This window comes from Myxocyprinus asiaticus, chromosome 29, assembly GCF_019703515.2.
Source record: "Myxocyprinus asiaticus isolate MX2 ecotype Aquarium Trade chromosome 29, UBuf_Myxa_2, whole genome shotgun sequence".
NCBI lineage: Eukaryota > Metazoa > Chordata > Actinopteri > Cypriniformes > Catostomidae > Myxocyprinus > Myxocyprinus asiaticus.
The window spans coordinates 252,501-267,781 of NC_059372.1; the positions used below are offsets into that span (position 1 = coordinate 252,501).

At 43.9% G+C, this 15,281-nt stretch overlaps 1 protein-coding gene across 1 annotated transcript in view; it reads left to right on the forward strand.

Moving 5' to 3' along the window:
* LOC127419828 (tyrosine-protein kinase Tec-like) overlaps positions 1 to 15,281 on the forward strand; it is a 28,177-nt gene that overhangs the window by 2,333 nt on the left and 10,563 nt on the right. Inside the window, exons 5-13 of the mRNA XM_051661594.1 lie at positions 4,419 to 4,547; positions 4,874 to 4,932; positions 6,759 to 6,955; positions 12,780 to 12,845; positions 12,962 to 13,016; positions 13,143 to 13,219; positions 13,458 to 13,591; positions 13,688 to 13,762; positions 14,964 to 15,135. Coding sequence (XP_051517554.1) covers positions 4,419 to 4,547; positions 4,874 to 4,932; positions 6,759 to 6,955; positions 12,780 to 12,845; positions 12,962 to 13,016; positions 13,143 to 13,219; positions 13,458 to 13,591; positions 13,688 to 13,762; positions 14,964 to 15,135 — 964 coding nt within the window. The remainder of the gene's footprint in view (positions 1 to 4,418; positions 4,548 to 4,873; positions 4,933 to 6,758; positions 6,956 to 12,779; positions 12,846 to 12,961; positions 13,017 to 13,142; positions 13,220 to 13,457; positions 13,592 to 13,687; positions 13,763 to 14,963; positions 15,136 to 15,281) is intronic.

The following is a 15,281-nucleotide window of genomic DNA, read 5'->3' on the forward strand; positions in this document are numbered from 1 at the left end:
TTTTCGAATATCCAGTTTTTCTGGACATTTTAGTTGGAGGCGCGGCTCTGCTGTTCAAGAGACGCAGGCGAGGAAGACGAGCCGGTGTGCTGGTCAAACTCCGTCGGCACGGATTTTGAACAGCACTGCAGAGTATTCACTTAGTGAATCTCCGCTCTCTTCCTAACAGAACAGATGAACTACATCTCCTCACCCGCACAAACAAGGACTTTTCAACCTCTGCTGCCTTGTGCTTCACAGAAACCTGGCTGAGTGAAGCCATTCCGGACAGCGTGTTACATCTGCCGGGCTTTCAGCTGTTCAGAGCGGATCACATCGCGGAGGTAACGAGGAAAACGAGAGGCGGTGGAACATGCTTTTATATCAATGAAAGTTGGTGTACAGATGTAACAACGTTAAAGAAGATGTGCTGTCCTAATTCGGAAGCGCTCTTTATTAACTATAAGCCTTTCTACTCGCTGCGGGAGTTTTCCTCATTTATTCTGGTGAGTGTGTATATCACGCCAAACACAAGTGTGAACACAGCGCTGCAACAGCTGACAGATCAAATCACAGACATAGAACAACAATACCTGGACTCACTTATTATTATTCTTGGGGATTTTAACAAAGCAAACCTCACACGTGAACTGCCCAAATACAGACAGCACATTACATGCCCCACCAGAGACAGAAATATACTGGATCATTGCTACACAACAATAAAGGATGCATATCGCTCTGTCCCTAGAGCAGTTTTGAGACTCTCTGATCACTGTCTGGTTCATCTTCTTCCAACCTACAGGCAGAAACTAAAATCTGCTAAGCCTGTAGTAAAGACTGTAAAGATGGACCAATGAAGCAGAGCTGGAACTACAAGCCTGCTTTGACTGCACTGATTGGAGTGTTTCTGAGGCTGCAGACACAGACCTGGACGAGCTCACAGATACTGTTACATCATATATCAGTTTCTGTGAGGATATGTGCATTCCTACTAGGACTTATTTAACATTTAACAATGACAAACCATGGTTTACAGCAGAGCTCATGCAGCTTCGTCAGGCCAAAGAGGATGCTTACAGAAGTGGGGATAAAGTCTTGTACAATCAGGCCAGGAACATACTGAACAGGGAAATCAGAGTGGCTAAAAGAAGATACTCTGAGAAGCTGAAAAACAAATTTTCAGCTAACGACCCTGCATCAGTGAGGAGTGGCATGAAACAACTCACAAATTACAGGACTCCTGCCCCCAACCCTGTGGTGGACCAACAACTGGCTGACGACCTGAATGTGTTCTACTGCAGATTTGAAAGGCCCAATCTCACACCCCACACCCACTTTGACCTTCACTTCACACAAACACCAACACCTCCTTGAACCCCCCTCCTCCCTCCTCCTGCTACTCAACCTGCACTTAAGATCTGTGAAGATGATGTGTGAGCCGCGTCTTTCTGAAACAAAAGACAAGGAAAGCACAGGGCCCAAATGGTGTTTCACCAGTGTGTCTTCAATCCTGTGCTAACCAGCTGGCCCCCATCTTCACACAGATCTTCAATAGATCACTGGAGCAGTGTGAAGTCCCATGCTGCTTCAAACACTCAATCATTATTCCTGTCCCAAATAAACCAAAAATCACAGGACTTAATGACTACAGACCTGTCACCCTGACGTCTGTGGTCATGAAATCAATTGAGAGACTGGTGTTGGCCCACCTGAAGAACATCACTGGACCCTTTCTAGATCCCCTTCAATTTGCTTATCGAGCAAACAGGTCTGTGGATGAAGCAGTCAACATGGGATTGCATCATATCCTGCAACATCTGGACAGAGAAGGGACATATGCAAGGATACTTTTTGTGGACTTCAGTTCGGCTTTCAACACCATCATCCCAGCTATACTCCAGAATAAATTACACCAACTCTCTGTTTCCATGTCTATCTGTCAGTGGATTACCAGCTTTCTGACAGACAGGCAGCAGCTTGTGAGACAGGGGAAACACGCTTCCAGCACCTGTACAATCAGCACTGGTGCCCCCCAGGGATGTGTGCTCTCCCCACTACTCTTCTCCTCTACACCAATGACTGCATCGCCAAGGACCCCTCTGTCAAGCTCCTGAAGTTTGCAGATGACACCACTGTCATTGGCCTCATCCGAGATGACGATGAGTCTGCATACAGAAGGGAGGTTGAACAGCTGACTGTCTGGTGCAGTCAAAACAACCTGGAGCTGAACACGCTCAAAACGGTGGAAATGACTGTGGACTTTAGGAGGAACACCCCAACACTGACCCCCCACACCATTCTAAACAGCACTGTGGCAGCAGTGGAGTCATTCAGGTTCCTGGGCACTACCATCTCTCAGGACCTGAAGTGGGAGACCCACATTGACTCCATTGTGAAAAAGGCCCAGCAGAGGTTGTACTTCCTTCGCCAGCTGAGGAAATTCAACCTGCCACAGGCGCTGCTGATACAGTTCTACTCAGCAGTCATTGAGTCTGTCCTCTGCACTTCTAGTAACTGTCTGGTTTGGTTCAGCTACGAAATCAGACATCAGAAGACTACAAAGGACAGTTCGGACTGCTGAGAGGATTATTGATTGCCCCCTGCCACCCCTTCAAGAACTATACACTTCCAGAGTGAGGAAAAAGGCTGGAAAAATCACTCTGGACCCCACTCACCCTGTCCACTACCTTTTTGAATGGTTGCCTTCTGGCCGACGCTTCAGAGCTCCGAGCACCGGAACAGTTTTTTCCCCTCAGGCTATCCATCTCATGCACAGTTAAATTGCCCCATTGAGCAATAACTATGTGCAATATATTTGCACTGTACATAACAGATTGTATTAGACTTGCACTACCCATGTGTATGTGTGTATGTATGTATGTGTATAATTAGTTTTTATTTTGTATTATTATCTATGTCTTGCTGCTGTTTTTGTATTGTTTTTGTATGGTTGAACACTGGAAGCTCCTGTCACCAAGACAAATTCCTTGTATGTGTAAGCATACTTGGCAATAAAGCTCATTCTGATTCTGATTCTGATCAGCGTGATCCTCAGTCTGTGTTTGGACTTATTTAGGGATGTTGACATTTTAGCAGTGTGGAAATATGTATTCCAAAGTAATGAACCTCTGTATTTAATGGAAGATTAACACTGTGTAGTATGATACAAGGGAGCATGAAGGACATTGGAATTCTGGTATTGTATGAATATATTTGTGCATTTATGTGGGCAGCTTATTTGAGCTGTAAATTTACATATTAAAATGCATGACTGAATTATATTAATATTGTGTGTGGTCAAGATATTACGTTTTTTAAACAACTGAGCAGATGGTGCGAAACTACTTGAAAAAGTTGCTAGCTTTATAAATGCCTTTTCCGTATTGAGCAATATCTGCAAACTGGAAGGGTAAGTGCTTGCCCAAACAATATTGCCATAAATTAGATATGAATAAATTAGACTGTAATATAAGGTTAAGAACATCTTAATTTAGGGGGTCTGAGTATCTCAGTGAGTATTGACACTGACTATCACAACTGGAGTCGTGAGTTTGAATCCAGGGTGTGCTGAGTGACTCCAGCCAGGTCTCCTAAGCAACCAAATTGGCCCAGTTGCTAGGGAGGGTAGAGTCACATGGGGTAACCACCTCGTGGTCACTATAATGTGCTTCTCGCTCTCGGTGGGGCACATGGTGAGTTGTGCATGGATGCCGCGGAGAATAGCGTGAAGCCTCCAAACGCTCTGTCTCCACGGTAACGCACTCAACAAGCCACGTGATAAGATGCGTTGATTACCGGTCTCAGACGCGGAGGCAACTGAGATTTGTCCTCCGTGAGTCACTACACCACCACAAGGACTTAGAGCGCATTGGGAAGAAAAAGGGGAGAAAATAAAAAAAGTGAATGTGTGATGTCGGCTGCTCATACACAGAAAACCATAGATATCTATATGGAAAACACCATCATGAGAATCACGTGTGCTGTTTGTAGCAGATGACCGTGAGCAGAGCGCTAATTCACTTTGTAGTGCGACACACATACAGACTACATATTTATTTAATTATTTTTAAATAAGATTTATATTTTGCATTTGTTTATATATTTAAGTTTTTCTAATTAAATGTGCTGTATAAATAATCTTCGGGACACCCCGACTAAGAATTCATTCAGTGCTAAATATATTCATGAAAAATAGCTAATCTAAATAAATGGACTATTGTAATCCATATGTGTGTGTGCAATGTATTTTTGTGCTTATTGGAGTATTGCGTTTGTTAGCTTAGCAACATGCTAACATCAAACTCTGTTGAATCAGTTATGTTGAGTTTCATGTGAGGATTGATAATTGTATGACACGGTTTTTAAATATCATTCATTTGATGTTTTATTCACTGGTAAATTATTAAAGGACTGTATTTTTCTGTTTTATCCACCAGAGATTAAGAATAACGTTATGATAGCGGCAAAGTTTCACCCTCAGTTCTGGCACGAGGGCGAGTGGTTGTGCTGCGGGCAGGTGGATAAACTCGCCCTGGGCTGTGAGGGGTACAACTTATTTGGAAATGGTAAGAAACACACACTGACTGGAAGTGTTTTACACAGTGTGTGTGTGTGTGTGTGTGTGTGTGTGTGTGTGTGTGTGTGTGCACGCACACGGACTGAATGTACTTTTGGGGACACTTAGGGACGTCCTCATTTATGCAAATAATGGGTAAATAAAGTAAATGGTGTTTTTAAAAGTTCTAAAAAGGCAAAAGTTTTCTTTTAGGGGTGAAGTCATATCTAAACAATAGAAGTCTAAAGAATATGATCTTTTACATACACTTAAACTTAGTAAAACTGTGTTTGTGTGTGTGTGTGTGTGTGTGTGTGTGTTCTCTTTTTCTGACAGTTTCACGTAAACCTCTTCCACCAGTACCTTCAGATGACCAGATGATCAGTGGTTCTTTGGTGAGCATGCACTCACACACTCACACAATCACACACACACACACTCACACATACACACTAACACACATACACTCACTCACACACACATACACATACACACACACACACACATACTCACACATATACACACACATACACACACACACACACACACACACACACACACTCACACACACACACACACACACACATGTTGGTGCAGCTATCATTATGAGGACTCTCCATAGACATAATGATTTTTATACTGTATGAACTATAGATTCTATCCTCTAACCCTAACCCTACCCCTAAACACACACACACACACACACACTCACACACACACACACACTCAAACACGCACACACTCATACACACACACACACACACACACACACATGTTGGTGCAGCTATCATTATGAGGACTCTCCATAGACATAATGATTTTTATACTGTATGAACTATAGATTCTATCCCCTAACCCTAACCCTACCCCTAAACACTCACAAAAAACTATCTGCATTTTTACATTTTCAATAAAACATCGTTTAGTATGTTATTTCCCTTGTGAGGACCGCTGGCGGGTCCCGACAATGTAGATGACCTCAGGTTTTACTATCTTTGTGGGGACATTTGGTCCATACACACACACACTCACTCACTCACTCACACACACAAACACATATACACTCACTCACACACACACACACACACACACATACACCAGTGAGCAGTGTGACCAATGGCTGATATGATGGCAATGTATTTACTGTATATGATTTGTTACATACTAGTCTCAGTAAATTAGGCATGCACAAAATGTTTGGATTAAAGCTGATGTAAATTTTTCAGTGTTAAAATACAGGGATGTACCGTTAGTGGTATCGGAATCAAGTACTGCGCTCATGTACTCATAAAAATGCTCCGATACCAAAAATGTGTATTATCTGACGTATGAATGTCATTACGTAAACATTCAGCACACAAATTAAAATCACGTTATGTCCGAGTGAGATTATTTTACCACAAAAGCTGTGATTTAATTATATAAATATATAGTTTGCATGAGTGGCATGCTTCAGTTGTGAGCACTTGTGAATGTGTGGAGACAGTGTTGTGCCAACAGCGGCTGCATGCAGGGAAAACACCGTCATGAGCATCGAGCGCTCTGTTTGTAGCAGATGGCATCAAACAGAACACAAATTCACATTGTAGCACGAGGCACATACGGAGTACATACTTATTTAATTAAATAGCAGCAATTTGTGGTTAATACACACTTTGTGTCACACAGCACCCGGCTTTTCCAGATATACTTCTGTTGTCCAACACTGATAGTCTCAAAATGGTCAAACATCAGCTGATTATTGGAGCCGGTCCAGATACACACATTTCTGTAATGACGTTTAAAGGTCTAGTGTGGCAGTGATTTTTATCCGAGAATCCAAAGGTTGTTTTCAGCACAGTGAGTGCGTTCACATGCACAATTCTTAATAACCCAATAATGTGTAATGTCACCTTAAATAAATAAAAGGGAAAAGCTCATAAACTGTTTAAACAAAAACCGATCTGTGTAAGTAGATTTTTTTTCCCCATTACTCCAATCTCACTCTGCTTGTAAGCAATTTGACCGGCTTTCTCAATGCAATTTTTGATAGTTATCAGTGTGTTGCTCTCGCTAACTATTTTCCACTAAAGTTTGACAACTGCGTCACAATAAGTGTCACAATTTTTCACATTGTTTTATCATTTCAAATCTAATGTTTTTCTTTTGTCAGACACTGTTTGTAATTGTTGCATGTTCAATTCAGCTGATTTAATGTATGCTGTGGTCCATCACCCCTCAGACCCGTCGCCCCCCCCCTCCACTTCCACCCACACAGAAAACTGAACAGGAAGAAGTGGGCTCTAGAGAGGAAGTGGTCATTGCGCTGTATGACTTTGAAGGACAAGAGCTCCATGATCTGACGTTGAAGACGGGAGAGGAGTACGTGATCTTGGAGAAGTGTGACGTCAACTGGTACAGAGCGCGAGATAAACACGGGTGAGCACGTCATCTGTATGTGTGTTCCTTTATTCCCTCAGTGAAAGTGTTCAATAACAGGGCAGTTACTGAGGTCATGTGATGTCAACCCCCATGAGGCTACCTGCTCCATGTCATATAAAATCTTTTTTTATCAGAATACTGGAGTAAACATGATATTAAACATGATTTTCATTTCTTGATGTGTGAAGACAATAAGGGAAAAGTGACGGAGTAATCCTTTAAAGGGGTCATGTCATGATGAATCAAATTTTCCTTGATATTTTGACATATAAGAGGTCTTTCTACTATTAAAAACATACTGTAAATTTCAGAACTCAAAACTTAATCCCCAATGCAAGAAAAGCATTTATTGAAACCAAAACTGCAAAATCACCTCATTCACTACGTTCGTACTCCTAGTGACTACCGTGCATCACTAGCAGTACTCATTAATTCGTGACCGCCTCTACAGAAAAAAAATCAACGCCTACTTTTGCTTCATTCATAAACTGAGAAAGAAGGACAAACAAGTCCTATTGTGGCCTAACTATTCCTGAACACCAAAGGGGACTGTGACGAGGAGGAGGGCGGGGCCGGGCCATGACTACACATGCCTGGGCCCCAATCGGGCTAATCAGCCGAGGAGAGGGATAAAGGCAGCCAGATGCGGCAGTTAGAGAGAGAGAGAGCCACACGCAGCTGCCGTGTGTTCGTTTATGTATTTGTCTTTATCCTGTAATTTTACATTAAATATTACTTTGACTGTTCAGCCGGTTCCCGCCGCCTCCTTTCCCATTTTAACCTCCCTGTTACATTGGTGCCGAAACCCGGGAAGGAGGAGGGATGCGCTGTCGTGGAATCCTCGCCACTGCCGTCCGCCCAAAGGAGTAGCCGCGGCCATCCGCCGTGGGATTGAGGAGTCGCTGCCGGCCGCCTGGACATGGAGGAATGGCCGCCGTCCATGAGGGGAGGAGGGGCTCGCTGCCGGCTGCCTGGAGTGGTGGAACCGCTGCCAGGGGTGGAGGGGCTCGCTACTGGTCACCAGAATGCGGAGGGGTTGGAGGAACGGCCGCCATCCATGAGGGGAGGAGGGGCTCGCTGCCGGTCGCCTGGAGCGGTGGAGCCGCTGCCAGGGGCGGAGGGACTCGCTACCAGCCACCAGAATGCGAAGGGGCATTCCATCCGCCAGGGGTTGGAGGACTCGATGAGGTGTGGGCGGGGCCAGGCAGGGCCGTGAATATGCATGCCCGGGCCCCAATCGGGATAATCAGCCGAGGAGAGGGATAAAGGCAGCCGGATGCGGCAGTTCGAGAGAGAGAGAGAGAGAGAGAGAGAGAGAGAGAGAGAGAGAGAGAGAGACATACGCAGCTGCCCTGTGTTTGTTTATGTTTTAGTCTACATGTTTTAATTTTACATTAAATATTACTTTGACTGTTCAACCGGTTCCCGCTTCCTCCTTTCCCATTTTAACCCCCATTACAGGGACCCTTCTGGACTATTTTAAATTATTTTTGTATTTAAACATGCACAGACAGACGTCTTTAACTGCTTGACACATATCTCGGGCGGCTTATAAAAGACGCTGTGTCAAGTAACAACTCTGAAGAGAAGACTTCATTCGGTTTCATTCTGCTGCTGCCTCTTGTTTTGAGCACAAATGCATTATGGACACGTTCTTTCGCACATCTGTACTGTTTTTAATTGTTGCTGCATGAAAATATGCGCTGAATTGATGTCTTTGACCGTTTAGATGCATTTCCGGCAATGTGCATTTCAGTGCATGATGATACTGGAACCTGGATGTGGATGTGTCTTCAGTGTATTTCAGCATGGACTGCATGTTTTTTCGACTTATATCATTCTGGATTGCTTGTGAACCAGTCATAAAACGATTCAAGCTTTGAAAAAAAAAACGTATTGAAGGATGGGGCAGTTAAAAACTCTTGGATGCAAAACAATAAGTAAACGGTTTCATTCATGAATATTTCAAATGTCAAGACTCATCCTTCTCCTGAACCCATGCAGGTGGGCAGGCTCCCAGTTTCATGTAAAGGGAGGCAACGTCGGCTCCTTAAGGGCATGTGTTTCACTTGCAGCCGGTCTGGCCACCTCTCAGCTGCATATTCGTTAAAAGACCCCGTACGTCGGTAGCAAGGGGGTTACTGGCAAGCATAACATCCTTAGACAAAGCCCTCAGACTTCGCACTCTCATTCCAGTTTGCTTGCAGAGTGGTAGTAGCTGCAACGCTACTTGGCTCTGGTGGATTCCGAAGCCGAGGCAAATTTAATCGACACTGACTTAGCCCTAAAATGTCAGCTTCCCAGATTCCGACTGGACGAACCTATCACTGCACACACGCTTAGTGGAACGCCCCTCTCTGTCATCACCCACTCTACCAAGCCTGTTACCATGGTTTCTGGGAATCACAATGAACAGCTGTCATTCCTCATACAATCTCCAGCTACCCCAGTTTTTCTTGGACACCCGTGGTTGGTAAGACACAACCCTCACATTGATTGGGCAACCATCTATGTTTTGTCTTGGAGCACTTTCTTTTCTTCACAGTGTCTTAACTCTGCTGTCTCCCCTGTCCAGTCTTGTATTTTGTTGCAGGATGAGCCGGCAGATGTTTCAGGTGTTCCACTGGAGTATCACAACTTGAGGGCGGTATTCAGCCGATCCCGTGCCTCGACCCATCCTCCTCATCTCCTGTACGACTGTGCTATTGAATTGCATCCTGGCACCTCTCCGCCTCAAGGATGGTTGTATTCGCTCTCAGCCCCCGAGAGGGAGGCCATGAACAGGTATATAAATGATTCTTTAGCAGCTGGTCTCATCCACTCTTCCCTGCCCCTGCGGGCGATAAGGTTCTTCTTCGTGGAGAGGAAGGACGGCATGTTTAGATCCTGCATAGATTATTGAGGGCTGAATGACATCACGTTTAAGAACTGTTACCCTCTGCCGCTGATATCCTCGGCTTTCGAACTCTTGCAGGGGGCGTCCAAGTTGGACTTACAGAAGGCTTACCATCTGGTCCATATAAGGAAAGGGGATGAGTGGAAGACGACATTTACCGCCCATAGGGGGCACTTTGAATATTTGGACATGCCTTTCGGATTGGTCAACGCCCCCGCCATATTCCAGGGACTTGTGAATGACGTGCTTCGAGACATGGTCGATTGTTTTGTTTTCGTTTATCTCGATGATATTATGGTCTTCTTCTTGAATATTCAAGACTATGGTGCAGCACATCAGGCAGGTTCTTCAGTGACTGCTAGAGAATCGGCTGTTTGTCAAGGCAGAGAAGTGCATTTTTCTTGCGCAGTCGGTTCCATTCCTGGTGTTAGGGTTAGGTTAGATTAATTAGGAACTATAGCCAACTCGCCACACCTCTCTTACCTTCATGCGCAATGAATTTAGTTGGTCTTCGTGGGCAGAGTCCGCGTTTGCTAAACTCGAGCAGTTTTCCATCGCACCCATTTTAATTACCCCTGACCCTGCGTTACAGTTCGTGTTGGAGGTGGATGCGTCAGAGGTTGGTGTTGGAGTGGTTCTCTCTCAGCGCTCTCCCTCAGATGGAAAGGAACTGGGAATTACTGGCTGTCTGGTTGGCCTAGGGTGAGTGGTGTCACTGGTTAGAGGGTGCGGGGATACCTTTCGTGGTTTGGACTGATCACAAGAACCTAGAGTACATCCATAGTGCTAAACGTCTTAACTCTAGGCAGGCTCGCTGGGTGTTATATTTCATATTTATTTTTGATTTCACTCTCTCGTATCGTCCAGGCTCCAAAAATGTCAAGCCAGATTCCCATTTTCGACATTTCAAAATCGAGACCTCCACCGCCCCAGCGGACACCAGTGGTGGGCATGGTGTTCTGGGAGGTGGATGCTAAAATCCGCACCGTGCTATGTAACACCGCATCACTTGTCACATGCCCTGCGGGTAAGCTGTTTGTTCTGTGATCAATTCGAACACATGTTCTTCAGTGGGGTCACTCGTCCAACATCGCTTGCCACCTAGGGACTGCTCGTACTCAAACGCTCATTAGACAGCATTTTTGGTGGCCATCATTTGCGCGGGCCATTCGTTAGTTCATCGCTGCTTGTCCTATTTGTGCGACTAGTAAGAGCTCCTGTAGTCCCCTGTCCGGGCTCCTCCAACCGCTGTCAGTCCCTTCGAGACATAGCCATGGAGTTTGTAACTGGTCTCCCCCCACCCCCCCACCATGGCAACACAGTCGTTTTGACTGTAGTGGACCGGTTCTCAATGGCGGCTCATTTTATTCTCCTCCCCAAATTAGGGAGACAGCGGTAGCGGTCATTAATCACGTCTTCCATATTCATGGCCTCTCGGTGGACATGGTTTCTGACAGAGGCCCCCAGTTTGTGTCACGTTTTTGGGCAGAGTTCTGTTGACAGCTGGGGGTTACAGTTAGTTTGTCCTCTGGGTTTCATCCCCAGATGAATGGGCAAGCGGAGCAAGCCAGCCAACAACTGGAAAAGACCCTGAGGTGTATGGCCTCCCAAAACCCTTCTTCTTGGAGCGAGAGTTTAGTTTGGGTCAAGTATGCTCACAACTCATTGCAGTTGTCGTCTACGGGGTTGTCAACCTTCTAGTGTAGCATTGGTAACCAGCACCCCTGTTTCCCGCCCAAGAGCCCGATACTCAGGTTCCTACCGCTCATGCCTTTTTGTGTCGACGCACCTGGAAAGCTGCCAGAGAAGCCCTGTTACAGACTGCCACTCGTGTTAAGAGGTCAGCGGACAGACACCGGTCTAAACCCCCAACTTACATGTGCGGGCAGAAGGTTTTACTGTCCTCCCAGGACATTCCACCCCTCACGTAAGCTAGGTCCCAAATTCATCTGACCATTTCCCATCGCAAAATGAAACCCGTTTTTCATTCCAATTTGCACCCCATCTCCCCCCCCCCCCCCCCCACGTGTCTGGTTGAGGGCTCTCTGGCTTACACTGTCAGGAAACTTATTGATGAGGGGCAGAGGGTACCAGTATCTGGTGGACTGGGAGGGCTACGGAGTCGGTGAACTTAATCTGCGTTTCCATGGGAACGCTGATCTCTCCTGGGGAGGCGTCGATTATGGTAATGGGTTTCTCAAACACTCCACCTGTCTTCCTCTGATTGCATGCCCTGTTTTATTCCTTGTGTGTTGCCTGTATGTTGGCTTGTTTATTGTTTGCTGTACCTTAACATTGTTCTCCTGTTTAGTGTGAAGTTCCATTTTGTTGGTTGCATTGTCTCAAGTGGTGTTTGCCCATCAGATCGCCCTTGGTTTCTGCCCACTTGTCAGGAGACTAGTTCTTGGCTCTGCTTCGCACCACACCTCTCTTCAATGGATTGTTCCGGACCTCCACAGCACACACATTGACAAACAGTTTTTAACTTTAATATGGCGCTTCCATCCAGGGCTCTGATGCTGTTTGAAATGGCTGAACTCTCACGTGACAACAGAAGAACTTGTAAATAAGCGCCGCTTCCAAATTCTCGCTTGAACTCGCTAAAATGCTTACATCATGCTTTGAGCCAGCTGCTGGCAGGAAGCGCTTTTTAAAAGTTAATGTTTTAATTATCGATTTTATTTTTATCATGAATGTATCGATTTGCTTCAGAAGACATTCATTGACTGACTGGAGTCGTGTGAATTACTTTTATGCTAACAGGGGGGTGTTGTGACCCTTTAATGAAGGTTGTAACCTTTGAATCAACTGTGAGAAAATCACAGTTGTGTTGTTGTTTATTTCTTTGGGTCATGTTTAAAATGTGATGTGCTTCAGGTTGCAGATATACTGTATCTTTATTATTATTATTGTGTGTGTATGTAGAGAGGAGGGCTACATTCCAAGCAACTATGTGACAGAAAAGGAGTCGGACAAACTTGAGAAGTTTATGTGAGTCAAATCATTCAAACACAGAAGAGAGATTTTCTAATATTGTACGTTTTGTTTATGTTTAGATCTTAAACTTCTTTTGTGTTTTTGTGTTGACGTGTGTGTATGTGTTTTAGGTGGTTCTGTAAAAATGTCAACCGCAACAAAGCTGAGGAGCAACTCAGAAAAGAGGTGTGTGTGTCTGTGTGTGTGTGTGTGTGTGTGTGTGCAAAAGCAGCAGTGATTGTTGATGCCAATCACTGAGGGTGTAACACTGTGTTTAACACTGTGTGTGTGTGTGTGTGTGTGTGTGTTTAGGGTAAAGATGGGGGATTTATGGTTCGAGTGTCCAGCACAGGCACATACACTGTATCTCTGTACACAAAGAACACAGGGTGAGACATACATACACATTCCATTGACTTCTGTTGTGTTTATACTGCGCTAAAGACATTTTCTCTCTTCGAAACTTCTAAACTAAACTTCAAATAAAATCAAAAAGTATTATTTATGATTAATTTTACAAGTTGAGGACATTCTAGAATCTAAAAAGGTTTAATCTTAAAAAGGTTTAATCTGTTGTGTGTGTGTTTTTGTGTGTGTGTGTGTGTGTGTGTGTGTGTGTGTTTTCAGGGACGGATCCCCTACAATCAAACATTACCAGATTAAAGAAACACATGACTCATCAAAACATTTTTACCTGGCAGAGAAATACATCTTCAACAGTATACCTGAACTTATAGAATACCACAAACACAACGCTGCAGGTAACACATACATGCATATTATTTCTAATTTCTCAGTCTTTGAGGTGAGACACTAACAAGTTGATCTATAAATAAATATATGTTGTGTGTGTATAGGTCTTTTGTGTCGGCTGCGTCATCCAGTAGGTGATCAGATGAGAGAAGCTCCAAAAACAGCAGGATTCAGTTACGGTAAAAATCACGTTTGTTTTTTTGTTTTGGTTTTTTTGCATTGTGCTCTTGATTTTTTTTAAATAAAATAACTAAGGCTGTCAGTCGATTACATTTTTTAATTGCTATTAATCACATAATTCTTTTTAAGATAATCGCAATTAATCGTAGATTTTAAAAATTCTGAAATTTGATACCATACAGTATATACTTCTTTACCTGTCAAAATGCATTTATTTCCATCTTAGAAAAGAAAAGAAATCAATATGTAACAATATAATGCTTTATTAACATTTTACAAAATGTCATATATGAATGTGGTCAAAAACACACGTGTCCACATCACATTTGAGGTGTAAACACTAATCCGTCCTGTATGCGTTCCGGCAGCAGTGAAGCTCCACCCCTCACCTGTCAATCAACCACTGCACTAAAACAAGAGTTTAAACTTTGCCGTTTACGAGAAACTTTAAAAGGAAATAACCGTTCGTTCTGAAAATGAAAAAAGCAGATACACACACAATCAGGAGATCTTCACGGATCTTTAGTGTGTTTGATATCACCACAGATGACAATCACGAACACCTGAAGCTCCTTTAATACAGGTAATACTGTAAAATAATGGATAATTCTGCTTGACATGTTGCGTTTGTGCTTAGATTAAATTTCAATCGCATCTAGGAGAAACAGCAGGCCGTTTTTTTTGCGCTTTCTTTGTCTTTTCTGACTTAGTGTGTTACTGCATGATATTAAAGTGCTACAGACATAGTGACTGATGTATGTCATCATGAAACAGAGACCCTCCCCTCCAAATCAGAACACAAGTGTTCACAGGAGACACATATAAATGACCAGGTGTAAACAGTGATGTGTCTCACCTGACCACATGTGATCGGTTGCATCTTTATACCAGGTGGAAACTATGATTCGCGTCAGAGCATCAATGCCAGTGTCCAGTGCCACTTTTAACTGTTGCTAATATATACCAACTCAGATGTAATGGGCATTTCATTCATTTCACAGATCTAACATCTGTTTTTATCAGTTAAGAAGACTTTTTCATGTTTGATATAATATCAGGTGTTGAAACTAGATGTGATCCCAACCATCAGAAGAACATATATGAAGATACAGATACACACATCTGATCTGAAGTGACACATCAACATCTAGTCTGCTGGTATAATGATCTGTGTGTATGTTTTCTGGACATTGTTTGTAGATAAATGGGAGATTAACCCGTGTGAGCTGACGTTCATGAAGGAAGTGGGCAGCGGGCAGTTTGGAGTGGTCAGACTGGGCAAATGGAGAGCACAGCATAAAGTCGCCATTAAAACCATCAGAGAAGGAGCCATGAGTGAAGATGACTTTATGGAGGAAGCCAAGATCATGATGTAGCTAACACACACACACACACACACACACACACTGTATATTAACACTTTGTGTGTCTGTGTGTGTGTGTCTGTGTGTGTGTCTGTGTGTGTGTCTGTGTGTGTGTCTGTGTGTTTGTGTGTCTGTGTGTGTCTGTCTGTGTGTC